Source organism: Schizosaccharomyces japonicus (assembly GCF_000149845.2).
Source record: "Schizosaccharomyces japonicus yFS275 unplaced genomic scaffold supercont5.1, whole genome shotgun sequence".
NCBI lineage: Eukaryota > Fungi > Ascomycota > Schizosaccharomycetes > Schizosaccharomycetales > Schizosaccharomycetaceae > Schizosaccharomyces > Schizosaccharomyces japonicus.
In genome coordinates, this window is record NW_011627860.1 from 3,605,834 (window position 1) to 3,629,550 (window position 23,717).

At 45.2% G+C, this 23,717-nt stretch overlaps 14 protein-coding genes across 14 annotated transcripts; 7 read left to right on the forward strand and 7 right to left on the reverse strand.

The window, feature by feature from the left end:
• Positions 1-125: 125 nt before the first annotated feature.
• Positions 126-993, forward strand: SJAG_00313 (RNA-binding protein Cwf29; the record flags this gene model as incomplete). Its single annotated transcript, XM_002171564.1, has 2 exons — positions 126-130; positions 294-993. 2 exons carry the CDS (start codon positions 126-128, stop codon positions 991-993), a joined length of 705 nt encoding a protein of 234 aa, XP_002171600.1.
• A 246-nt stretch (positions 994-1,239) lies between these two features.
• Positions 1,240-4,008, forward strand: SJAG_00312 (WD repeat protein Lub1). The gene is made up of 5 exons (XM_002171563.2): positions 1,240-1,466; positions 1,514-1,682; positions 1,739-3,413; positions 3,470-3,539; positions 3,595-4,008. Exons 1-5 carry the CDS (start codon positions 1,413-1,415, stop codon positions 3,805-3,807), a joined length of 2,181 nt encoding a protein of 726 aa, XP_002171599.2. The 5' UTR covers positions 1,240-1,412; the 3' UTR covers positions 3,808-4,008.
• On the forward strand, positions 3,948-6,452 carry SJAG_00311 (Noc2p-Noc3p complex subunit Noc3). The gene is made up of 3 exons (XM_002171562.2): positions 3,948-4,158; positions 4,201-4,364; positions 4,417-6,452. The coding sequence occupies exons 1-3, from the start codon at positions 4,045-4,047 to the stop codon at positions 6,362-6,364; spliced, it is 2,226 nt and encodes a 741-aa protein (XP_002171598.2). The 5' UTR covers positions 3,948-4,044; the 3' UTR covers positions 6,365-6,452.
• A 431-nt stretch (positions 6,453-6,883) lies between these two features.
• SJAG_00310 (mannan endo-1,6-alpha-mannosidase DCW1) lies at positions 6,884-8,434 on the forward strand. The gene has a single exon (XM_002171561.2). It carries the CDS (start codon positions 7,066-7,068, stop codon positions 8,245-8,247), a length of 1,182 nt encoding a protein of 393 aa, XP_002171597.1. The 5' UTR covers positions 6,884-7,065; the 3' UTR covers positions 8,248-8,434.
• A 98-nt stretch (positions 8,435-8,532) lies between these two features.
• SJAG_00309 (acireductone dioxygenase family protein) lies at positions 8,533-9,063 on the reverse strand (the record flags this gene model as incomplete). Its single annotated transcript, XM_002171560.1, has 1 exon — positions 8,533-9,063. The coding sequence occupies one exon, from the start codon at positions 9,061-9,063 to the stop codon at positions 8,533-8,535; it is 531 nt and encodes a 176-aa protein (XP_002171596.1).
• A 211-nt stretch (positions 9,064-9,274) lies between these two features.
• On the forward strand, positions 9,275-10,777 carry SJAG_00308 (peptide release factor). Its single transcript, XM_002171559.2, has one exon. It carries the CDS (start codon positions 9,574-9,576, stop codon positions 10,006-10,008), a length of 435 nt encoding a protein of 144 aa, XP_002171595.1. The 5' UTR covers positions 9,275-9,573; the 3' UTR covers positions 10,009-10,777.
• Positions 10,120-10,482, reverse strand: SJAG_00307 (centromere-specific histone H3 CENP-A; the record flags this gene model as incomplete). The annotated part of the gene is made up of 1 exon (XM_002171558.1): positions 10,120-10,482. One exon carries the CDS (start codon positions 10,480-10,482, stop codon positions 10,120-10,122), a length of 363 nt encoding a protein of 120 aa, XP_002171594.1.
• SJAG_00306 (RNase P subunit Rpr2) lies at positions 10,740-11,323 on the reverse strand. Its single transcript, XM_002171557.2, has one exon. The coding sequence runs from the start codon at positions 11,206-11,208 to the stop codon at positions 10,825-10,827; it is 384 nt and encodes a 127-aa protein (XP_002171593.1). The 5' UTR covers positions 11,209-11,323; the 3' UTR covers positions 10,740-10,824.
• Positions 11,324-11,437: 114 nt separating this feature from the next.
• On the forward strand, positions 11,438-12,660 carry SJAG_00305 (3-hydroxyacyl-ACP dehydratase Htd2). The gene has a single exon (XM_002171556.2). It carries the CDS (start codon positions 11,598-11,600, stop codon positions 12,444-12,446), a length of 849 nt encoding a protein of 282 aa, XP_002171592.1. The 5' UTR covers positions 11,438-11,597; the 3' UTR covers positions 12,447-12,660.
• SJAG_00304 (transcription factor Rsv2) lies at positions 11,443-15,985 on the reverse strand. The gene has a single exon (XM_002171555.2). The coding sequence runs from the start codon at positions 14,585-14,587 to the stop codon at positions 12,887-12,889; it is 1,701 nt and encodes a 566-aa protein (XP_002171591.1). The 5' UTR covers positions 14,588-15,985; the 3' UTR covers positions 11,443-12,886.
• A 212-nt stretch (positions 15,986-16,197) lies between these two features.
• Positions 16,198-16,765, reverse strand: SJAG_00303 (histone H4 h4.2). Its single transcript, XM_002171554.2, has one exon. The coding sequence runs from the start codon at positions 16,582-16,584 to the stop codon at positions 16,273-16,275; it is 312 nt and encodes a 103-aa protein (XP_002171590.1). The 5' UTR covers positions 16,585-16,765; the 3' UTR covers positions 16,198-16,272.
• A 26-nt stretch (positions 16,766-16,791) lies between these two features.
• SJAG_00302 (histone H3 h3.1) lies at positions 16,792-17,881 on the forward strand. Its single transcript, XM_002171553.2, has one exon. The coding sequence runs from the start codon at positions 16,917-16,919 to the stop codon at positions 17,328-17,330; it is 414 nt and encodes a 137-aa protein (XP_002171589.1). The 5' UTR covers positions 16,792-16,916; the 3' UTR covers positions 17,331-17,881.
• Positions 17,670-22,026, reverse strand: SJAG_00301 (RAVE complex subunit Rav1). Its single transcript, XM_002171552.2, has 2 exons — positions 21,854-22,026; positions 17,670-21,775 (listed from the first exon to the last, which is right to left on the reverse strand). Exons 1-2 carry the CDS (start codon positions 21,938-21,940, stop codon positions 17,909-17,911), a joined length of 3,954 nt encoding a protein of 1,317 aa, XP_002171588.1. The 5' UTR covers positions 21,941-22,026; the 3' UTR covers positions 17,670-17,908.
• Positions 22,027-22,215: 189 nt separating this feature from the next.
• SJAG_00300 (ubiquitin conjugating enzyme Ubc15) lies at positions 22,216-23,650 on the reverse strand. Its single transcript, XM_002171551.2, has 5 exons — positions 23,253-23,650; positions 23,003-23,146; positions 22,888-22,917; positions 22,580-22,804; positions 22,216-22,523 (listed from the first exon to the last, which is right to left on the reverse strand). The coding sequence occupies exons 1-5, from the start codon at positions 23,292-23,294 to the stop codon at positions 22,449-22,451; spliced, it is 516 nt and encodes a 171-aa protein (XP_002171587.2). The 5' UTR covers positions 23,295-23,650; the 3' UTR covers positions 22,216-22,448.
• Positions 23,651-23,717: the final 67 nt, after the last annotated feature.

Genomic DNA, 23,717 nt, shown 5'->3' on the forward strand with positions numbered 1-23,717 from the left:
CAGGTCTCTAGAGCTTCCAATTACGGCATCCTCGTCTGTTTTTTCATAAACCGACAATTTTTCTTCAGAAGGTACATCCTGCTTTTTTCTGACTCCTTTTCCATTCATTACGCAGTATTCCATTAATGAAGTAAGTTAGACTCTGTGATCGACATTGCTCGTCGCTTATTACGGCATTTACTGCCTTTTGTGTCGTTTTTCGTTCCTCATCCGCCATTTCCAGTTAGCGACTGCAATTGTTCCTTTGCGCCTTTCACGTTCGTCATTTTCATTTTCATACTAACACTTTACAGTACTATACGTGAAATTGAGCGTCTTAATGAGAAAGAGCTTGGCAAATCGTTAAGTGCATCATGGCACCAAGACTATAAGGATAGCGCTTACATTTACATTGGCAATCTGGACAAGTCGTTAAACGAACATGATGTTGTGCGTATTTTCTCCGAGTTTGGCACTCCTGTCGATATTCATCTCGTCCGTGACAAGGAGACGAAAGAGTCGCGAGGCTTTGCGTTTCTAAAATACGCAGACCAGCGATCTACCATCCTTGCCGTGGACAACATGACGAACGTAAAACTTCATGACCGGTTGGTCCGAGTTGACCATGTTGCCAATTATCGGGTACCGGAAAACATGGAACCCTTAGAAGGTGATCCGTTGGGATTGGCAAAGAGCGAAGGCCCGGATGAAACACAATCACCGAAGTCCTCAAATCGGGGCGGCGAAAGGACCGCGAGAGACAAACCAGTGTCTGCAGAAGACTTTGAGAAAGAAATGATGGATCCTATGCACGAATACCTAAAGTCTCGTTCGCAGGAGAAAGAGGGCGAGCGAGAAGATCGAAAAAGGTCTCACCGTCATCGACATCATCATCGGACTGAAAGGACGCACAGACACGCTCGTTCTTCGGAAGCAGAGCGACATTCGAGAGGTCATGTATCGCGTGAACATAGCTCACGAAACCGTCCCCCAGCTGCCAACGATTCTGTTTAAGTACGTGACCTTTTAGTCAGTCGTAGTTGCGGTTTTGCGGTGTCATTTGTCTTGTCTCATTATAAACTTCATCCTATCATTCAAAACAAAACCTCTTCAGTAAACGGTTGTACCATTTAATCCTTCTGGCTGCTTCATTTTCCTATATATACTCATGAACTATTCATAATTAACTTATTTTTTAATACGAGGTGTGAAGTACAAAAGTGTGTTGTTTTTGATACAAAGTAACGGGATTAGCTTATAGATGTAGGCAACGTTTGAAAAACAACTGTTAAACCGACATCGTGTTCGTGTTGCAACCCGTTCCTCGCACCTTCTCTGACATCTTCTTGCTGTTTCCCCTACGTTCCAGGCCTTGTTTCGCCTGTTCCTCGTACACCAGTGCATATACCCTTATTATTCAGATACCGTCAAAAATGGGCTTTCAGGCATACGAATTGTCAAAAACACTATCTCTCCATTCACAAGATGTAAGTAGTTTTGGTTTAAGAGTTCTTATATTGACTTTTTTTGTTAGGTTCGGGGCGTTTGTGCGATTTCAAATGAATTGTTAGCTTCTGCTTCAAGAGATGGCACTTACGCCATATGGAAGCTCGAGAACGGATCTTGGACACACTCTGTGTATACAAATCACGATGGTTTTGTTAATAGTATTGCCTATATCCCTAGATCAGATGGCTCGTTGGGTAAGACAGTATTTCTTCCATTTTTTAACACGTTCTAACCGGAATTCTGCTCGCAGGCTATGTTGCTACCGGAGGTCAAGATAAGACCGTTATTCTTCACGACATACAATCAGATAAAGCGGATGTATATCTGCTAGGTCATGAGTCTAATGTGTGTGCCATTCATGGCATTAACGAAAATATAATAATCACAGGAAGTTGGGATGCCACGGCTCGTGTATGGGCCTTAGGGCAATGTACTTATACTCTTCGTGGCCATTCGTCTTCTGTTTGGGCTGTTCTTGCTTTAGATGCAGAAACATTTGTCACCGGATCTGCTGATAAAACCATACGTTTGTGGAAGAATGGTAAAACTGTGAAAACGATTAATGCCCATAATGACTGTGTACGCTTCCTTTGTCGTGTTCCCGATGGTTTTGCCTCTTGCGGAAACGATGCGACAATCAAGATTTGGACGTTGGATGGTAAACTTTTGCGGGAGCTTAACGGACATTCATCCTTTATCTATTCACTGTCCTACAATGCAACTAAAGACATACTTGTATCCTCTAGTGAAGATCGTTCTATCCGTGTTTGGAAAGAAGATACTTGTCTGCAGACGATTACACTTCCTGCTACGAGTGTTTGGTCGGTTGCCTGCACTCCCAAAGGAAATATTGTTTGTGGAACAAGTGATGGTCAAATTCGTATATTCACTACCGATCCAAGCGAGCTCGGTTCTTCTAGTGAGCGGAAAGCATTTCAGGATCAAGTAGCAAACTTTGCCGTGGCTTCTCAACAAATTGGGAATATTCCCAAGGAGCAATTTCGAAAGGCTGATGATTTACAAAGACCTGGAAAGAAGGATGGAGAAGTTGCTATGGTTCGTCATAATGCATCCGTTGATGCTTATCAATGGTCCGCAGCTAAGAATGAATGGGTGAAAATTGGACAGGTTGTGGATGCCGTTACAAACAATCGAAAACAACTTTATGAGGGCAAGGAGTACGATTACGTCTTCGATGTAGACATTGAAGACGGTAAGCCCCCTCTTAAACTTCCTGTCAATGTGACGGACAATCCGTATCTTGTTGCTGCAGAGTTTTTGGAAAAGAATCGACTTCCCAGTACGTACACTGATCAAGTGGTTGAGTTTATTCGTCAAAACACACAAGGCATGCAATTTGATGTTCCTACTCAGAACAAATCTTCCACGACATCCACTGCATCTTCCAAACGTCCATCCCTTTTTCCTATAGCCTATTATACGTTTACCGAGGGAAACCTTGAAGGAATGCGGAAACGTTTGTTGGTTACTTATGAAAAGGCTGCAAAGCCTGTGACGGACACACGCTTTCGCGAATTTCTTTCGCTTTTGCCAAAACTCAAAACTTTATCAGAGGATGAAACGAGCCTCTGTATTGAGGCAAGCTTACTCCTTTTGGACTCATGGTCTTTAGAAGAAAGGTTTCCGGTACTCGATGTTTTGCGGCTTGTTGCTCTCCAGCCGCGTGATTCATATGTTCCTGTGCTTACGGATGCCTTTATGCAAGTGCTTCGCACAGTTTCCGGACAAGGAAAGTTTGAAAGCATTAATCGCATGTTGGCTTTGCGGGGATTAGCAAATCTAATTCCGCATATGAAGGATTTTGGAGAGTATACCTCTCAGATCACGATCGTTATGAATGAACTTTGCCCTAATGATACCGACAAAGATGAAGTGAAGGTAGCATGGGCTACTTTGATAATGAAGTAAGTCGATGCGATGAAAAATAAATCGAACTTTACGTTTACTAACTATTTGAAAGTATTTGCACGAAGTATGAAAGCGACATTTTGGAAGACCTCTCGATCGAACTGTTACCCAAATTGATCACGGTATGAAAAGCAATTTACTTTTAACTTGAACTTGGACTAACCATATCCCAACTAGTTCCTTGGAAGACAAAGATTGAACAGTGAAACTGTGTATCGAACACTTATGGCACTGGGTACCTTGTGTATCATGCCGACTGTTGCATCTGCCGCAGTACAAGTCTATGATGTGCCCAAGTGCGTCAAGCCTGTGGTGTCCAAATTCGAAAGCGAGTCAAGAATGAATGTCGCATTCAATGAGCTTGTAAGTATTTGCAAAGCAAGTCAATGAAAGAACCGTTTATTTAAACGGGCTTTGTTAGATGCACTCGAGCTGGAGGAGCATATATCCGTTCCACTGCTCATTTGCAAAGCTCATTGTGTAGCTTTACGGTAATGAATATGACCATTCCTTATGTATTATAGGACGTTTCAATAATATATATACAGCTAATCTCTTTTTATTTAACGTTTCTGTAACGACCAACTTCAATCCTTGCAACAAATCTTCCTTCCCTTCACCTACCACATGGCGCCCAGACGAAAGTCCAAAGGAGCGGCCTCTGCGGTCAATAAAACGAAAATTAAGAACAAGTCTGCTGTAAAAAAGAGTAAACGCTCTAGTAAGACTGAAAAACCTGCTGTACGTACGCTCAATTCTGTTCTTTGGACTAACTTTGAAAAGCAAGTAATACTTTCCTCGAAGAACACCAAAAAGGAGAACAAGAAGCAAGTCAAGCTTCCACAGCTCGAAGAGAGATCTCTTACGGAAGAAGATGTTGCATTTATCGAAGAGAACAAGGAGCATTTAGGATTCCTTGCGAGCTTGAAACCCGAGGAATTGGCAAAGTATGTTTGCTTCTGGGATTTATAGTGAAATTTGTTAACATTTGTATTATAGAAAGGTTGAAAAGGGCTCTCGTCCGGCCATATACGATGCAAAGAAGTCTCAGGCTTCAAACTCAGAAGATGAAGACGAGGAAAACTATTATTCAAATGACTCTGAAGCTGAACAGGACTACGAGATGCGTCCTCGAGTTATCAAAAGCTATAATCCAAACGTAACAAACCGTCTGCCTATCAAAACTGCTAGTGGCGCACTCGGTGTTGCCGATTATGTGCAGCAGGACGAAGAATCTGAGGCTAGCAATGAAAGCGAGGAAGAGAAGGAGGCCCCTTCTGCAGAAGAAATGGACGTTGACGAAGCTGCCATTCAGCCGGTCAAATTGGAGAAACCCTTGTCGACAAAAGAGCAACTGCTAAAGAATAAAGAGGATATCGCTTCTTGGGCACAAAAGATTCTTGAAGATCCCATTGAAGAACTTCATCACCTTCGGGACATTTTGGGACTATACGAATCTGAATTGGTCTCAACAAAGAAGATTGCTCTTCTTTCTACCTTGGCGGTTTTCAAAGACATTATTCCCGGTTATCGCATTCGTCCTCTCACTGAGGTTGAAAGAGCTGCCAAAGTTTCCAAGGAGGTTGCTATCATGCGCGAACACGAAGAAAGTTTGTTAAAGTTGTATAGTATGTACCTTGGTATTTTGGAAACAATTCTGAAAACACTTTCGCGTTCCGAAGACAAGAAGGAAATTTCACTATATCTGACTGCAATTCGTTGTGTCTGTACACTTGTGGAAAGCGCTTCTCATTTTAACTTTCACGAGAAACTGTTCAGTATGGCAGTTCACCAGTTGGCCACTCGGAGACAAACTGAAGGTACTACACAACTTCAACGTGCCATTGTAAGTCTTTTCGAAGAGGATGAGCTTGGTCAGGTGTCGCTTGAGCTTGTTCGTCTGTTATCAAAAATGATGAAACAGCGGGATTACGAGGTCCATCCTACTGTACTTGACTTATTCCTTCATTTGAGGATTCTCACAACAATGGAACGCAAACACGAGGAAGAAGAGGGTTACTATGCAGGGCCGAAACGGAAGAAGGATCGTGTTCATTTCTCCAAAAAGGCCCGTAAGGCATTTAAGGAAGAGAAGAAGATTAAAAAGGAGATGAAGGAAGCGGAGGCTGTCATCGCATCTGAAGATCGTGAACGGAATCAATCTGAGGCTCTGAAAGCCGTTTTCCTTACTTATTTCCGTGTCTTAAAAACACCGGGCAAATTAGTCGGCAATGCGTTGGAGGGCATTGCACGCTTTTCTCATCTTATCAATGCAGAATTCTTTGCCGATTTGCTTCAGGCTCTGCGTGAGTTGGTTGACGACGACAATGTTCGTATTGCTGCCTCGAAAAAGCCAGGACAAACAACGCGTGAAGCTTTACTCACTGTTTCCACTGCCTTGGAACTGGTGTCGACGCATGGAATTGGAAAAATGAATTTAGATCTTGACTTGTCTTCATTTGTGTATCGCTTGTACGGTATACTTTATCCATCCTGTTTGAACCCGGACATTGACTTGACAGATCGTGCCGTGCGTCTACGTGATCCTGATGCGCCTAACAAGCCTCGCAAGGTCAACCTTGTTACAGAGATGGAAATTATTCTCAAGTGCTACCAGTATCTTTTCTTTAAAACCCGCAATCCCAATTTCACCCGACTTGCCTCCTTCACCAAAGCATTGGGAACAGCAGCTCTCCAATTGCCTGAGCAATCGACGAAAGCTGCACTTACATTGCTCGTGCGTATCCTAAGTCGCTTCTCTAAACTCCAGCGTATGCTGGCTTCAGACGAACGTGTTGGCGATGGTTTGTACCAACCTTTCGTGGAGGATCCAGAGCTCTGTAATTCTACGTCTGCCATTCTTTACGAACCATTCCTGTTGCGAAATCACTACTCCCCAGATGTTTCGAGCATGGCCAACGAACTGTTGAAATCGACGACGCAGTAAGGAGGGCAAAAAGAAAAAAAAAAGTATTCATTTTTGGAACACTACGGATATAAAGGGAAATAGATTTCAATGGATAACAAAAGGGGAAGTGCGGTGACTACGGGAATGTGAGAGAGGCATGTATTGTATCAAGTATTTCGCTTGTATTGCCAGTTTCCTCTACGGGAACTGAGTCCGTATCGCAAGCTTTATAACCTTAGATATTAGATAAGAGGGACGGGTATAGTATACGTCATCCTGCTAAACGTAGCGACAATCTATCCCGCAGAAAGTATTCGCGACCCCGCCGCCCTAAATGAAGCTTAAGTTGCCAAATCGTCCTCAATTATTCGTTATACAATTCCTGGTGCAGCAGTTTAATCGTAAAATTGGACAGGATTGCTCTCACCGGCAGAGCTACTGATCTCCTTCACTCAGTCCCCTCAATTGTGATGACAACGCTGGTTTGGCTAATCGCGCTGGTAACACCAGTAGAGCATTAGTAGTTAATGCGCCAGCCATTTGTGGGGAATACCAGCAGAAACTGGCACGCGTAACGGGTCTATATGAGGAGGAGCTCCGACAAACGTTTCTGAAAAAGCCAACACACCCTTTGGCTTGGTTGAGCAAATCCCTTTGTCCTCTCGTACCCCATTTTCTCTAAAACCACAAACTAAATAAGAAAAGCGACGAATCTCTGTTCACTACGACTTCTGTTTGTCATGAACTGGAGCAAGTTTATTAGTAAATTCTTAGTACTGCTAGTAGCAGTGCCAATTCATGCCTTTACTCTTGATGCCAACAACAATGCTTCGGTAGTTGAGGGCATGAAAATTACCACAAATGGCCTTATGGACTATTACAGTGCATCTGGATTCTCGTTTGTCAGTGTTTACTGGTGGTTGACGGGTTCCATCTGTGATGCGTTTTTCAAGACCATTGCACTTACGGGCAACAAGACGTATTACAACATGGTAAACCAGATCATGGTCTATCAAGCTGGCGACAACTTTGACTATGCCCCCGAATCGCAAAAACTCGACCTCGGAAACGACGACCAAGCTTTCTGGGGTTTGTCGGCAATGACAGCTGCCGAATTCGGCTTCTCTGGCACTGCTGACAAGAATCATTCCTATCTTGCAGCTGCCGAACGTGTTGTCGAAGAAGAGATGAGCCGCTGGGATGACAGTACTTGCGGCGGTGGTATTCGCTGGCAATTGTACTCGTTCCGCAACGGATACAACTACAAGAACTCTGTGACCAACGGAGCCGTTTTCCAGATCGCCGCTCGACTCGCTCGCTATACTGGCAACGAGACATACGTTGACATTGCCAACAAACTGTGGGACTGGAGCGTGTACGTTGGCTTCCTTAACTCGACTGACTACACAGTCATTGATGGAGGCATGACAGAGTACGACTGCTATACCATCGATGTCACTCAATGGTCGTACAACGTTGGTCTGTACTTGGGCGGTGCTGCCTACATGTACAATTACACAGACGGTGATAGTACGTGGAAGGAGCGTCTTGATGGACTTGTTAATAAGTCCATCACGACTTTCTTCAAGGACGGCATTCTGTACGAACCTGCTTGTGAAATTGCAAACACTTGCAACGCTGATCAAACTTCTTTCAAGGGTTATCTCGCCCGGTTCTTGGGCTATGCCATGAAGCTTGCTCCCTATACCCGTGACACTATTTTGCCTTTGATCAAAAAGAGTGCAGAAGCCGCTGCCCTTGCGTGTTCCGGTGGACGTGATGGCTATACGTGTGGTGGCCGTTGGTATTGGAATAATGGTACATGGGACGGAAACTACGGTGTTGGTGATGAGCTCTCTGCTCTCGAAGTCATGCAGACCGTCCTTATCGATCAATACCCCGTTCCCCTGAAGGCTCACTAAGGGAGTATAGGAGTACTGAAAAAAACAGACACTACGCCCAGAGACGACACAAGAATATCTCAGGCATTCAAGATTTCAAGGCACTTGCTTGTCTTCATCAGACACACCGATTTGCTTTTCATATGTGTATGTCATCGCAGCTTTCACCATTCCCATTTGCATGTATGTCGCATAACATGTAGCATACTTCATCCTTCTTTTTTCTCGTTCAATGCATTACTTTTTTATCGTTGTAATCACCGTCGCAGCATTCTAAGAAAAAAAAAAGCGTTGTTATTTTGCTTTTTACTGTTGAATGCTGCGTAGGTATGCTTGACGGCATTCACTCTTTTCAGCCTCAGCGGTGCGAGGAAGGGCAATCCATTTGGGATTTTCGAGGAATAGGCGCATTGCATGGGTATAGTGTTTTTCTGTTGTTGTAAATCGGTGATACAAACCAGCTGGAAGAACGAGTAGATCACCTTTTTCGACAAGTACACGAATCCAACGGTCGTCTGCGGATCGAACGTCAAAAAAACCTTCCCCGTCAAGGATGAGTCGACTCTCGTCGTCTTCGTGCAGATGTTCCTCGAAGAAAGTAGCCAATTTAGCGTCATACGCATCACCAAATGTTTTCCGGCTGATGACAACTTCGTCCCGTTCGCGGAAAGCGAATTCTTCCATAATTTGGTTTGCAAATGCAACCAAGTCTTCATCCTGGTGTCTGTAGTTGACGCCAATCCGTCTTAAATCGTCTAACGTTGCCAACTCACCCGAGTCATTGGGACTGTGTGGATTTAGAGAGCTTTCTTCGTAAAAGTAGGCCTTCATTTTCATTCACCTATGGTTTTCTAGGATTCCTTTTTCAGATGGCGGTGTATATATAATAAAGAGATTTTGGATTAGTTAGTCCGTGTTTCTTCTTGCAGTCTTTGCGTTTGTCATCGTCTTTTTCTTCTTCATCTTAGGTAATAATAAAAATTTTGATTGATAAAACCGATTGGTTCTATTGATCCTAATTTCTCAGAAGAGTCGGTACATGATGTTGCAATTATTTACTCTTCATTCGTAAACAATTCTCAGGACGCCAATCCAGCTCGTCTGCACGTAACCAATCCATAATCACGCTGACGAAAGCGAGCCGTCAAACCAGCAAACAGGGGAAGACGAACCAGTCGTTTGGCGTCCTTCTTCCCTATCGGAACGTGCGATCTAAGGCGAAGGAAATAGTTCACCAACACAAGCTGGCCAGCGCCCACGTTGAACTGCAGTAAAAGTCGTTGACGGGAACAATCAGTGAACTTTTTTATAAAGCATATTTTCTGTGTAATCCAATTCGATACCGCCATGAAACGACTGTTTGGATGGCGGTTATTTGAATCTATGGCTTTCATTGCTCGTCGCCAATCATTCGTCTATCCGGCTTTTATACAACAACGTTTTTACCATCTCGTGGAAGCCGACCTAGATGAAACGTTTATACGCGGACACGGCCCCGGTGGCCAGAAAATTAATAAAACGAGTATAGTGTGTCAATTGCGACACAAACCAAGCGGACTCATTGTTCGGTGTCAGGAAACCCGTTCTCGAGAACAAAACCGAAAAATTGCACGAAAAAGACTCGCAGAAAAGTTGGATTTATTGGCAAACGGAGAAAAAAGTCGTTTGGCTCAAGACCGTCAACGAATACTTAGACGGAAACGTCAACATGCCAAACGTTCTCGGGAAAAGTATTCATTGACAACGGATGAGGACGATGGAAACAAGATACCAACAGAATAAGCAGAAAATGAACTTAGACTTGGCAGAGAATTTGAACATCAATGTGTTCTTTTTTTTTCAGTAAAACTCTCCGCTTTTTTACCTGAGAGCTGTGTTCTAGCCTCAAGCTTTTTAGGATCCTCGAATACGTCGAGCAAGTTGCATGTCTCGTTGCATAATTGTTACGCGTTTTGCATGAATGGCACACAGATTCGTGTCCTCAAAGAGATGCACGAGGAAAGCCTCTGCAGCTTCCTGGAGGCACTGAATTGCAGTTGACTGCCAACGCAAGCCGATGTCGGTTGCAAAGTTTGCGACAAATTCAGATGAGATTTCACGGACAAGTCTGGCGAATGGAAGCCGTTGGATTAACAGGTCCGTCGTTTTTTGGTATTTTCTGATTTCTCGAAGAGCAATCGTCCCTGGACGATACCGTTTTTTTCGCGGATATGGAATTGGGTCACCTGGCTCCGCAACAAAAGAGCGTTTAGCCATTTTTGGCCTGGTAGAATGCAATTTACCAATTGTTTTGGCAGAATTCCTACAAATTCTACGGGTATCTTGCTGAATTGGCTGGGCTAGGTGTTCGGGAAACGATGAGTTCGCTGCACGCGTCAGTCAGTGATGCAGCACGCACAGGGTACGGGTTAACCTTAATTTGAGACCGACTGTACACCATTGTAAGCAAGAAAACATACTTAAATACTTATCGGCGCTGTGATTTTGTGAGTAGTTTCAATGGACAGGACTCTTCTCTACGTTTCATTTAATGTGTAGATCATGTAAATTTGTTTTCTGAAATTTTTAATGCCTTTCTTCATTGTTCCCTCCTCCTATTTATTTAGTGTGCTGCTGCTCTACATTCAACTCCGCCTGTGCGACCTGACCCTGCTTGGTTCTCTTCTTTGCTGGTCTGTCAGAAAAGCGTTTCGTAGCCCCACAAACAGCACAGGTGCGTAAAACGCGGTCAAGTTCCGGCTTTTTCGCACTGGAAATCTCGTATGAGACGCGACACGTTTTTCCGTACACGAATGGTGTATCACATCGCTTACAAATCGTCCGTTTTATGTGTGGGTGAACACGAAGGACATTTTTTTGGGAAATAGAGCGAATCGTCGACGCGTACTGACGCGCTAGTCCCAATTCGTCCGTTTGTGTTCCAAGGAGCATGGATGCCTGGTACAAGTAGGACATCCGTGAATGCTGATCCTGCTTATTCATCACGGCAAAGAGGGCAAGGAGGGCAGCAGGAAGGGCAGGAAGGGCGACGAGGACGAATAACTCAAAGTTCAGAATGGGAAGGAATGTCCTATATGACGAGCTTGAATGAACTGCGTTATAGAAAGTTTAAGAGGTGATGTGCTCAACCTCTGTAAGGGTGTAATACGGAGATGTTTACGGAACCGTGTTAATATATTTTTACGCGACATAACGTATGCGATCGAACAATGGTGCATCTCATTAAAGCACTGATCAACGAAAACGCCCTTACACACGTTAAACAACATAACGAAATATTAAACTGCCTCGTAACTCTTCACTAAATCACGAAACTCGTTAGTTACTACTATCAGTCATTTTAACCTGGCTGGTTGAGCGTGATAGCCGCAATGAAACGGTTTGTGCTGAAAGAGTTTCTTACTGAGACGCCGCTACAAAAATTGCGCGCAACCCTTAGCGATGTCTTATCGCCCTATTACAGTGAGCAAAAAGAGCTTACGGAACACCCGGAGCCTTCCGAGAAACTGACACTACTGCCTGGTGAACACCTAGTGTATTTCAACGATGCGAGGCCCGAACACGAATTGCTCGGAGACGGCTACGACAAGGACCACGCACCTTTCACAGAAAGCGGCACACCAATCCCGTTCAGACATCGACTGTGGTTGTACGGCTCTATAGAACATACAGCACCGCTACACTTGCACCAGTACGCCAGATGCCATGAGCTTGTACGAACCGCCACAGACCGAGTACATGTACAACGCGACATTTATTCATCCAATGGACAACTATGCATACGCGAAAACCGCACATTAGGTTACGTTCAAAACGACGTAAACACTCGCAGGTTTATTCGGATGCGCCAACAGACAGCAGACACGCAGACATTTCATCTGACACCAACGCCAGTTCTTGTGTGGAGATACTCAGCACTCATGTTCAATGCTCACCGCATCCATTGGGATTGGCGATACACGACACAGCAAGAGTCATATCCCGAATTGCTGGTGCCCGGTCCGCTGCTGGCAACGTTCATGCTTCAATACGCTCAGAGTCTACACCCTCACAAGAGTGCGTCAGATTTTCGTAATTTTACGTACAGGATCCTCAGCAGTGCGTGGGTAGGCAAACAGATTGCCTTGAATGCTTCAATGTCTAATCCACAGGCGGTTTGGATAGAAGACTTGGAAACGCATGCGTTAATAGCACGCGGCAGCATCACGTTTAACTCTTAGTGTGCATGACGAAAGAGCAATGAAGAACCGTGAGTATGCAGGTACATCGAATGCGAACCTTGTCCAGTTTTGCGGGTTGGTGAAGAGGAATAGACCGGATCCAGGAAGAAATAAGTTAAACATACATAAAAAGGGAAAATAAAATAGGAATAGGACATGACATAATGAAAAGAAAACTCAACGAAAACGTGGCCATCTAGAAAGAAGTATTGAGTATGCGATCGGAGATGGAGAAACAAAAGGAGGAATGAATCGGAAGAAAGAACATCGTAAAAGGAGGGATATTAGAAGTAGCGCGAGTAAACGAGCAAACGAAAAAGGACAAAATAAACGGATAATACAAAATCAAAAAATCACGAGGGAAAGGGGAAGCGCACTAGAATGGTGAAAAAGGTAAACAGCACCACTGCACACCTCACTCGTTTGCGAGAAAGATCATTTTAATGGCCATGTTTGACACGCATGTGACGAACTAAAGCATCGTGCCGACTAAAAACACGTTGGTCACCACAAATACTGCATTTAAACGCAGCCTTGTTCTTAGCGTGCACTGTGTCTTGATGCCGGACCAAGTCATAGGTTCGTGAAAACACTGTGTTGCAAATCTCGTTCGAGTTACGTGCAGGGAGCGTGCAACGGAAAGGGCCGGCTTGCTTAGCAAACTTGTACTTTCGCCTCCGTTTCTGGTTGGGACGCGTCTGTGTGTCAATAGAAGCGACCATGTCCGTCGACGAGACGTCAACCGGGGTAACGCCTTCGGCCAGTGTCTTTTTGCCCCTCCGTGATCCACCTGCTCCGTACTTTGTAGAATGAGCGTTGGACGTAATATTCCGATTCAATGGCTCACCACCTTTTCGGTACGATGGCGTAATCACAGCCTCAGAACCAGTAGCAGTATTGGGAGGATTGTACAGGTTAGCGGGTTGTGTTTGCAGCGGAGGCTTGTTGCTAGGATCAACGTCTGTGTTTGAAGGAACAGTCGTTGGAACAGCCCGAGTAGCATTGCCTACGAAGGCCGGATTGAAATTATTGCCGCTCTCATCCGGAATGCTAGGCATTGGTTGCATACGTTGCAAACCCTCATCTCCGGGTAAACTCATTTGCACATTAGGAAAAGTGTTCGCCGCAGCAAACACGGACGACGCTGGATCAATCGAGTTACCGTTGGGCTGCTGCAAATCTGCAAAGGACATAGGTTGCTGTTGCTCGGGAGGAGAGAGGACAGCCGCAGGATCTTCATGAGGCATAACGGGCGAAATGTACTGAGCAGAGGAGGGAGCGTTAGAGAGGGCAGGGGAATGAGGCATCGCTGGAGAGGTATGTAACGGGGGAGTCATGTGTTGATGTTGCGGCATAGGAGAGAGAAGAGAAGCGTCGGCCATATTTCCTGGACTCAACATTGAGTCAGGAGCGTTTGGTCGAAGACCAGCTGGCGACGCCTGATGTGAAGCAGACCCTTCACCAGCCAGTGCGACGTTCTGAAGATGCGGCATTTGCGACGTTTCAGGATTGTGATCAGAAAAGAAGCCCGTTTCTAACGACGATGACAAATCCCCACCAAAAGGAGGCACATGCGAAAAGTCACCGCCGCTTGTGTCGAAACTGCCATTCGCATCGTTCATGTCGTTGACAAACGATAACGCTGGCGGTAGCTCGTTCAAGTCATTTGTGTAATGGGAAGCGTTGAAAGCTTCATTTTGAACATTATCGTTGAGAGGACCATTGTCGGGCGGATTAGCCGTGACACTCCGACTACCATCAAAGTAAGGAGAATCCCGGTTCAGCAACCGCACTGATTCTTCAGGTCCAAGCGGGTCGAGCGCCAGCGCCGACTGATCGAGATTAGTTGTGTCCATGAGTCTGTGATCGTCAAACACCTGATTGGGAACGTCCAGCATGTCGTCCCACGGCGGAACAATTGCTGGGTCAGGCGTCTTTCCTTCGAATGCTGTCGCGCTTACAGTGTCGCGAAACGAGTCGTTTGTAGAAAGCCAATTGGGAAAATCATCGTCCAAAGGCAAAACAATGGGCTTTTGAGTCGTCATGGATTGGAACTGAGAACCTTGACGTTGCCACCGTGAATGGTTGTTCTCGCCTTCATGCACGACATCAGGGTACGTGCGATCAAATGTGTGTTGCATGGTGAGTAGGTGGTCCGGCCATGGCGGGCTAACTCCACTATTTATATACGTTTGACGTCATGAGGAAGACCAAAGGAAGCTTATTTCACCAGTTGACGTCATAAAAAGAATACAATAAGAGAAACTTAGCTCAGGGGACCACGGCCAATCACGAGAAGCGATAAGATACGCAATCCTGACTAAGCGTTCACTTGTTGAGCACTGCTGACGCAGGATCGACAAAAAACAGCCCTAAGAAACTCAGGGAAGATTGTACGCCCCGTCCAGAAACCGAAACCGATCAATCGGTGTCATTGCTCGCCCGGCGTCACAGACAATGCGTGAAACATTGTGTAGAAGAACCATCGCATCCAGACCAAGGCACCAAGTTTAGCGTGTCTTGTGGTGGCCACTAAGTGGTCGCAGTACGCGGGATACAAGACAAAAACACCTGCGACTCAAACCTTAGCGGCCCAATCAGCGCATCTGCTCCTTGTTGCGGAGATGAAGGGTGCTCGTGAACGGCGCACAACATCCGGTGGCAAAAGCTACTCGAAGACGATTGGCTTACCCGGCTGAAAAGACCGGAGCTCAATCCAATCACCGGTCGCTGTCACGTAAGCAATCAATGACGTTCTTCGGTGGCAAAAATAAAGGAGAAGGAGACAGAACGTGGCCGACCGAGCAGCGAACAAGTTTCAACATCCACGGGTGATTTAACCGAAGCGCTAGTGCTCCAGACTCCCCACAGAGACGCGGGGGTGGTAGGTGGTGATCGCGACAACTCACTTTGACCCCGCTGCAAGCACCACCACCATTGCCGACAGCATGGCACACCACCAAAAAACCACGTCATAGGTCTCCGGTTCTAAAACGAGAGTACTGTCTGTAGTGCATCGACGCGTACCGTGGAACGTAGAGCAATCAAGGGTACGCAGCCGAAATCAGTGGAAACAAACACAAGCGAAAGAACATCCAAGGTATACGGCAGACGCATGTCGCAATTGGTAATTCCAGCGGACGCATAGCACCAACTCGTTCCGTTCATAGTAATCCGGAAAGTCATTCGGCCCAGCCAGACGTCATCCAGCTCCGGCCAAAGCATAAACGACGGGAGACACATACATCACCAAGCTCGTTTCATCCCTACAACACAGTTACACTCACGTGCCGCAGAGAATAATGCAGGTGACAGAACGAATGACTGGCGTATATGTTCCATCTACCTTGTTGAAGGTAAAGGGATACGCGCCGCTAGAATGGTGATTGACTAAAGAAGCAGCGTTGCTGTAAAAACAACGGGCTCTATTCCAGCCTTTCCATTCTGCGTTTAAAGTCTAGAACGTGTAGGGAAGACGATATAGGGGAAGGTTAAGTTGCCCCAGACGTGCGGACTGCTTTTCTCTGCCTAAGGAACATCGCATTACTGTTACCTCAACGAGCAAGCTCGAGTGAGCGAAGACGTGGACAGGAGTAGCGCCGCGTACCCGACCCCACGCAACACAAAAAAACGAAAAGCATGATCTGCAGATACCCCTGACCGATCGACCTTCCACCCGCTAAGCCCTCACCCCGCGATCTTACAAACACTCGTTTCCTATCTGCCCCACCCCCACAGGCACAACTCTACATAGCTTAACATAACAACAGTATTCATTACAGTCATACCCCAGGAACCAGCAATTAAAATACAATGGCGAAATAGCTTATCCGCCGAAACCATAGATGGTACGGCCTTGGCGCTTGAGAGCATAAACGACATCAAGAGAGGTAACGGTTTTTCTTTTGGCGTGCTCTGTGTATGTGACAGCGTCCCGAATAACGTTCTCGAGGAAAAGCTTCAGCACAGCACGCGTCTCGTCGTACACAAGGGCAGAAATACGCTTGACACCACCACGACGGGCAAGACGACGAATGGCGGGCTTGGTAATACCTTGGATGTTGTCACGGAGGATTTTACGATGACGCTTGGCGCCACCTTTTCCCAATCCTTTTCCACCTTTACCACGTCCAGACATGTTGACAGTTCAGGTGTTTTTGAGGAAGCAAAATTAAAACGACAGGAGAGGAAACGAACTTGTTCTCAATAAAGTCAAGAGCGACTAAATGAATGAACGGCAACGATATTACGCGTAGACGTGCGTTCGCAACTGGAATTGACTCGTTGACGATTTTGATGACTTTACGGTAGGGTAGTCGCTTCCTATTTATATGTTTGCGACGCGTCGCGTCGAGTACGTGATTTCATTATAGGGTTAGGGTTATGATTTTTTTAAGGTATATAATGAAACTCACCACCTCAAATTCCTACCTTCTACCAAACACATTTTAAAACTAACCCACCTTAAAGATGGCACGTACCAAGCAAACAGCTCGTAAATCCACTGGTGGCAAGGCCCCTCGTAAGCAACTTGCATCCAAGGCTGCCCGTAAATCTGCCCCTCCCACTACTGGTGGTGTCAAGAAGCCCCATCGTTACCGTCCCGGTACCGTTGCTCTCCGTGAAATTCGTCGTTACCAAAAGAGTACTGAGCTTTTGATCCGGAAGCTCCCCTTCCAACGTCTTGTCCGTGAGATTGCCCAAGACTTCAAGACTGATCTCCGTTTCCAATCCTCAGCCATTGGTGCCCTTCAAGAGGCTGTTGAGGCTTACTTGGTCTCCCTGTTCGAAGACACCAATTTGTGTGCTATCCACGGTAAGCGTGTCACCATTCAACCCAAGGACATGCAACTCGCTCGTCGTCTCCGTGGTGAGCGTTCTTAAGCAACTTGTCATGATCGTTTTCGTTTGCAGCAATTCTTTTTCGTTGTGAATTTTGTTGTTTCCTCGCAAACTGCTGTTGTGAAGACCGAGAATCTTATAAGGGTCTTGTGATGCAGCTGGACACAAATTTTACTCACTCGACTCGCGTCAATTTATTGGTGTGCGACTCCCGATGAAAAAATTTTGTTTTACTGTATCACATTCTCTTAGATTCCTGCGTATTGCGATTTGTGGTTCAAGAAGTGGTGTCTAGATGGTTCCACATTCTCTTCACATGTATACGTATTGTCGCTTCCTTGCAAAACGACGGCAGCCGTTCCTGTGGTGAGGCACGTGTCTCCGGCGTTCGTCTCATCACACTGTACACCGTCCCTCACCGCACACCTTCCAATCTCATTTTACTTGGGTTCTATGGTTATGATATTTTTGTATTCTTCGCCTTGTCATCGGTTCCTGTTTCTATTTCCAATTGTTTAATGCACGTTTTATTCATCAGTGTCCTGGAGAGACTTAAGGTTGTGTCCACTGGAGAGGTGGTTTTGTAGATGCGGCTTCTGCTAGGGGAGGTTTTGATTGGTCTAGAAAAAGAAGGCGGACTCGTCAAAATCGGGAATGGAAGAAGGTGCCTGTGTGAGTGTCTGCCCCATTAATGACACACGGGGTTTTGCTGTTTGAGGTGTCGTAGTCTCTTCCGGCGTCGGTGTCTCCTTGGCTGTAGATGCCCCTTCCGTGGCAGTAATGGAGTCGTTAGACGGAGGTTCTGTCGTGGGCGAAGTTGTGTGTAAGAATGTCCAGTTACGAACCAGCGACAGGGCAGTCAAATCGCAGCCCATTTGGTCGTAAACTCTTGCCATATGTAGCACAAACTTGAACTCGTGTGACGGATTCACAGGTGCAAGATTTCCCAAAGGACGCAATTGACTTGCTGAACCTCCAAACGTGCAAAACTGATCACGGAGCCATACATACAGCAAAATGAGTGCTGGGTCGTCTGCTGCTCCGTTTTTGTCTTGAGGATGCCCAGGAAGGGCATCATCATCTCGAGGTAGAAGAGTCGCAGTGGCAGTCGTCTCCTTTTTCAGTTCAGCATCATCGCGTATCGTACTGTACAGTGGTGAAACGAGACACTGGATTGCTTTAGCCTTGTTCTTGAGCATTTCAAAACACCAGCATGCCAGGAATCTATCATAGTATCGCTGGGAGATGGGAAGCATGAACTCGACCAGCAACTTGCTGAATGTTGGACCATCATCACCTTCATACACACGGGCTACGGCAATGGCTAGTGCTGGGTCATTTAGATTGCGAATACAAACACGAACTGCATCAAGACATTGATCACCGAGAAGGAAAAATGCCGCAGCATAAAAGTAGCGATGCCGACTAAGAAGAGCAAACGCGTTTTTAGCAGCAGCCACCCTCCAACGGGGCAGTGTGAAATCATTAGACAACAATTTGACTGTGCGTGCTGACTCCTTGTGCCAGGATGCCAGCTTCCACAAGTTCACGAGTACTGCTTTCTTTCGTAACGCCATATAATACAAACTCACGAATTCGGGGTTCCGTTCATCATTATGCGTGTAGTGATTTTGTGCAAGCTCGCGAAATACTTGACACAACGAACTTTGGCTTAACCAGTAAGGTAATCCGAGCTCGCGTACATCATCCCATAATAGAAAGTTTCCGAGAAGTTGTTTTGAGTAGCCCAATAGCACGTCTTGGTTGCTACTGTAGAATGCCCACATGCAGTCTCGGAAAGGCAACTGGCTCTTTTCCTTGGTTTGATGACGAAGTAGAGTGTACTGGTTCAACATTAAACAGTAACGACGGCCATTTAAATCCAAAAAGCTTCCTACAGAAAGCGTCTTATGGAATGCCTCAATGAAATTCAAAAGTAGAAATTGTGAAGTTCGTGTCAAAGTCTGCACTTTTTGCGATTTCAATTGTGCTTCCAAGGAACTCAACCAGTCTAGTGAATTACGCCATTCATTGAGTGAGTTTACAGCCGTCTCTTCCACAGAATCATTTCCGCTTTTTATCTCATCTAATACTGAGTTCACCTGGGATTGAACATCGTCTTGGGCTGCACTCGGAAGAATGAGTTTTTCGGCTTCTATGTTCAGAAGAAAGTGAAGTGGATTGTTCTGTTGCAGGCATTCATATACTCGATGGAGGATGAGAAGAATTAGTGAAATTTTGTTGTTCAGCATAAGTTGCTGCAGGAATTGTGGATGATACACGGGAAGGATACCATTTAACTGGTATACCAAGTCAAATAAATCTTTGCTCTGTCGATTTACTGAGTATGGATAGAGCAGTGATGGATTTTGAGGAAGCGTTTTGTCGAAATAATAAATTCCGGTTCCACAAGCCAAAACCAACGTTCCATTGTCAAGCCAAGTGGAATCTCTAATTGGAAGGTCGGTGAAGGAAGATGTGTTAACACGAACAATGGGCACCCAGAGCGGTGATTTCATAATGTAAGACCGTCTGTTCTGGCAAATCAAGACGACATCATGTTTAAATGACACAGCAAGGATAGAATGCGAGTTAGGTGTACTTGTCCAGTCAAGGTCGATAATAGGACCAAGTTCAGGAAATACCGCAGATGATTCCTCCTGCGAGGAAAACTCTGAGCTTCGCATATCGAAAACAGAAAGACGTGACCCATTTTCGGAGACAACGGCCACTATTTTAGAGGTAGACCCTTTGATCAAGGTCGCGTCTCTTACACTTGTTTGTACTCGTGAAAGCTCTAAAACTCGTGGTGTGTTATCGCTTGTGACAGTGGCTGTCCATGTCTGGAGAAGACCTTCTTTCGAAATGGATGCAAAGACTTCACGATTAAAGGCATCGAGGGGGAAGGAAGGGTACAAAAGGGAAGACCAACCCATCACATCAATAGGTGATGCCGTATCCAAATCCTTCGTAAACTTCAGTCTATCGACGAACGTGATACTTGGCTTCTCAAGATCGGAAATGTCAACGCGCCAAAACCAGCTATGACCTCCCTTTGTAAGACAGCAAAGCATTAATGAATCCGCTTTCATTTGAATAGGAAGAATGAATACGCTTAGTGCATTACTTACCGGCACCTGATTGCATGTAGCCAGAAGAACAGGTTCTTCAGAAACACAGTGCCATAGTTCTATGCGGTCTTCTTGCAAAATGGATCCGTATTCACCAGCGAAAAGAGGCACGACGGTAGCGTCCGGTGATGGAGTCAGGGAGCTTCCTCTTTTGACTTTAAATTGTTGACGCGAACAGTCAAACGAGTAAAAAACGCAGCGTCCCGTATCATCTCTAGATACAAAACCATGGCCATTAGGAGTACGATGCAAACATTTAATTGCAGAAGAGTGACCGGTGAACCGAGCAAGAGCATGCGGAGTCTTTTTTTCGTAGTCAAACAAACCAGAAAGTGTAACAGAAAAACAAGTTAGTATGTCATCATTATCATCAAAGAAATAAAAAGCGTTTGAGGGATTAGGTTTGGTGAAACAAAAATGGAGAAAATCATTAGGCTTCGTCAATGCATGATCAGAAAGCTTCATGTGAGTGCGTGAAATTAGGGACAAGGATACGGAATCATTTTTTGTTGTACTAACACTCCACAAGTGTAAGTGGGAAGCACTAAACATGACGAAAAGATCGGTTTTTGTCTTTAGCTGCCGCTGCAGCCATACGAGGAACGGGTCAAAGGCTTTGTTGCTGGATTCGGGAGAAGCTGACAGGATACACGCCAGATCGTGCTTTGTAAGGAAACCAAAATGTGAATAGAGAGCAGAGGGAGAGTAGTCTTTTAAGTCAAGCCAATTGGCCAAGTGCATAAGTTGGGAACCAAACAAACTCCCAAACCGCCAAATATGCAAGACACCATCGCTGGACACTGTAGCTAGATACATAGATTCCTCGTTTTCCTCGGCCATAAGGGGCGCATTCCATTGTAGAAAGGCAACGGGCGAAGAATGCGGAAGGTAACTGTAATCGTACACAGAAGCGACGCCCGTTTGGGGAGAAGTACGCATCCACACCTTTACCAATGGACTGTCCTCCTCTACAGAAGCGATGTAGGATGCATCAGGGGACAGCAGAGCCCTCTGAACAGGCCGAACAGTTTGTTGCGACCAAACCTCAAGCACAGGATGTCCTGTCGAAATGTTTAGAATAGTAATAGTGTTTCCATGTGACACAACCAAGTCATGACTGAGACCCCAGTCAAGACACGTTACGTGACAATCCTTCTTAAATTTGTAGGAATTGACTTGGGTATATTTATTCGGTTCCTCAGGACGATAAATATGTACGACACCATGACTACCAATCGCTAGCCATCCCGTTTGCTTACATAAAGACACTGAGGTTACCGATTGATCAAGCTCAATGGTTTGAAATGGTAAAAAGTCTTTAGAACATAATATCACAATTTTTTCCTCGCATAATGCCTAACCAAACACCGTTAGAACAAGTATTTATCGATATCGAAAGCTTTAGGCAGCTTAGGGTGAGAAGAAGTAACATACGAAGACGGTAGTTTCAAAACAATTGGTGAACGAGCGTAATTCCGGAGAAGCTCGCAGTCTTCCCAGGCTGGAGCGTACCAATGGCATCCAGGAAAACCAATGTTTACTGCAAGAATACCACGCAGCAGAGTAGCGCTGCTAACGAGTAGAGAATGTGTATTTGGGAGAAGTCAAGTACTTGCTGAGCCTGACTCCTCTATGATGTAGATGAGATATTAAGCTTAGTGAGGTGCACCGTAATTTAACGATACGGGGTAGTGAGGGGAAAACTGAACATAAAACGCAGGTACTTTATTAAACAAATTGCCTAAGAAAAGAAGGAAAAATTATTCTGCATCGTTTGCTTACTTATACGTGAAAAATACGAACAAATATCATTTTATTTCAGAAATGGATACTTTTAAATAAATTAAGCTCATCCAATAGAAAAAATAAGCGAAACACGTGCATCGCCTGGTAAACCTTAAAGTCCACTTCCTTCAGCTTCAATAATGCGATCTTGAATAATCTATAATATTTTCGTCGTAAGCATATTCTTTTATATGCAGAAATACAGTTCTGACTCTATCCCAGAACGATTCTGCTAAGATTGTCATCATCGGACTTGCACGTTACATATTTTCAATGGAACGGCGTACGAGACGACGCACTCGCTTCTTGAACATTTCGGCTGTAGAGGTTAATGATGGGTTCTAAGACACAAACTAAGGGTTGGTTCGAGCGTACGGTTTTCACGGAACTCCTTTGCTGCGTCAATGTTGGCGGGAGATTCATCGTTGGGAGAGGAGAGCATGGATATACGCTGATGAGAATAGTTTCCGGAGTATGAACAGGAAGCCAGCGTTCGCCGGCATCCTCATACCCCCATTTGTCATCACCAGGAGGATGAAGGATGGAAATACACACATCCCCATTAGTGTGCACATTTGGATGCCAAAACTCAGACGTAAACTTGCAGATATTAGTAAAAGTTTCACTCGGTGCACTATTCTTGGCGAATAGCACAAAGAACCTTTCAGTTCAACAAAACATACTCTCATTTTAGGAGGCATTAAAGGATAGTCCTAATAATTGCTATGTCAATATCCAGATCCAAAAAAAGAGTCGGATTCCTCTCAGAAAAACGAACGGGGAAAAGAAAAGACGTACCTTTGGAAAAGAAAGAATGGCATTAAAGAATCCACCCTCATACAATGTGTCTTCGGGACCAATGATCATGACCTCCCATTCGTATATGGATTTGTCATCCACAAGACCTACACTGAAGCCCTGAGGCGGGTTTTTCTGAATTTCCTGGTACTGTTAACAAATGAATGAAGAAATGATTTTTCACAACAGTCCGCTTCTAAAACGAAGGAAACTTGAAGTTGAAAAAGGGTCCTGTTAAAAATTTACAAACCTTAAGTTGCTTCCGCAAGAGCTGTTCACTGACGACAGACATGACGAAGGATACAGAACCCTCTGCACTGGATTAAGTCCAAGTTCTGTGGTAATTTATAGGGCGAGATGAAACGGTGGCTTTAACGAAGGCACGTTAGTCTGCTGGGAAATTACAACCACCAAATAGTAGGCAGCGGTACCGGAGGCACAGAGTGGCAAGCAGATGTTTATGAACAAAAGCGGCCGAATGACGAGTGGTCAAAGGTAAATTGTAGTAGGGGATCTTGTTCCTCAGTAGTTTCTTTATTGCGTGGGACAAAAAGCGACGGGATAGCGTTGACTGAACGGGCAAACAATGAAAACCAAATGAGGCCGAACGAAGCGCAAGATCCCGCTAAAAGGGGATTTGTAGTGAAGGTGATTCGATGACTCTTCCGTAAAATACACAAGCTGTTTATTTGGACGGAAAAATGTTCTATAATTT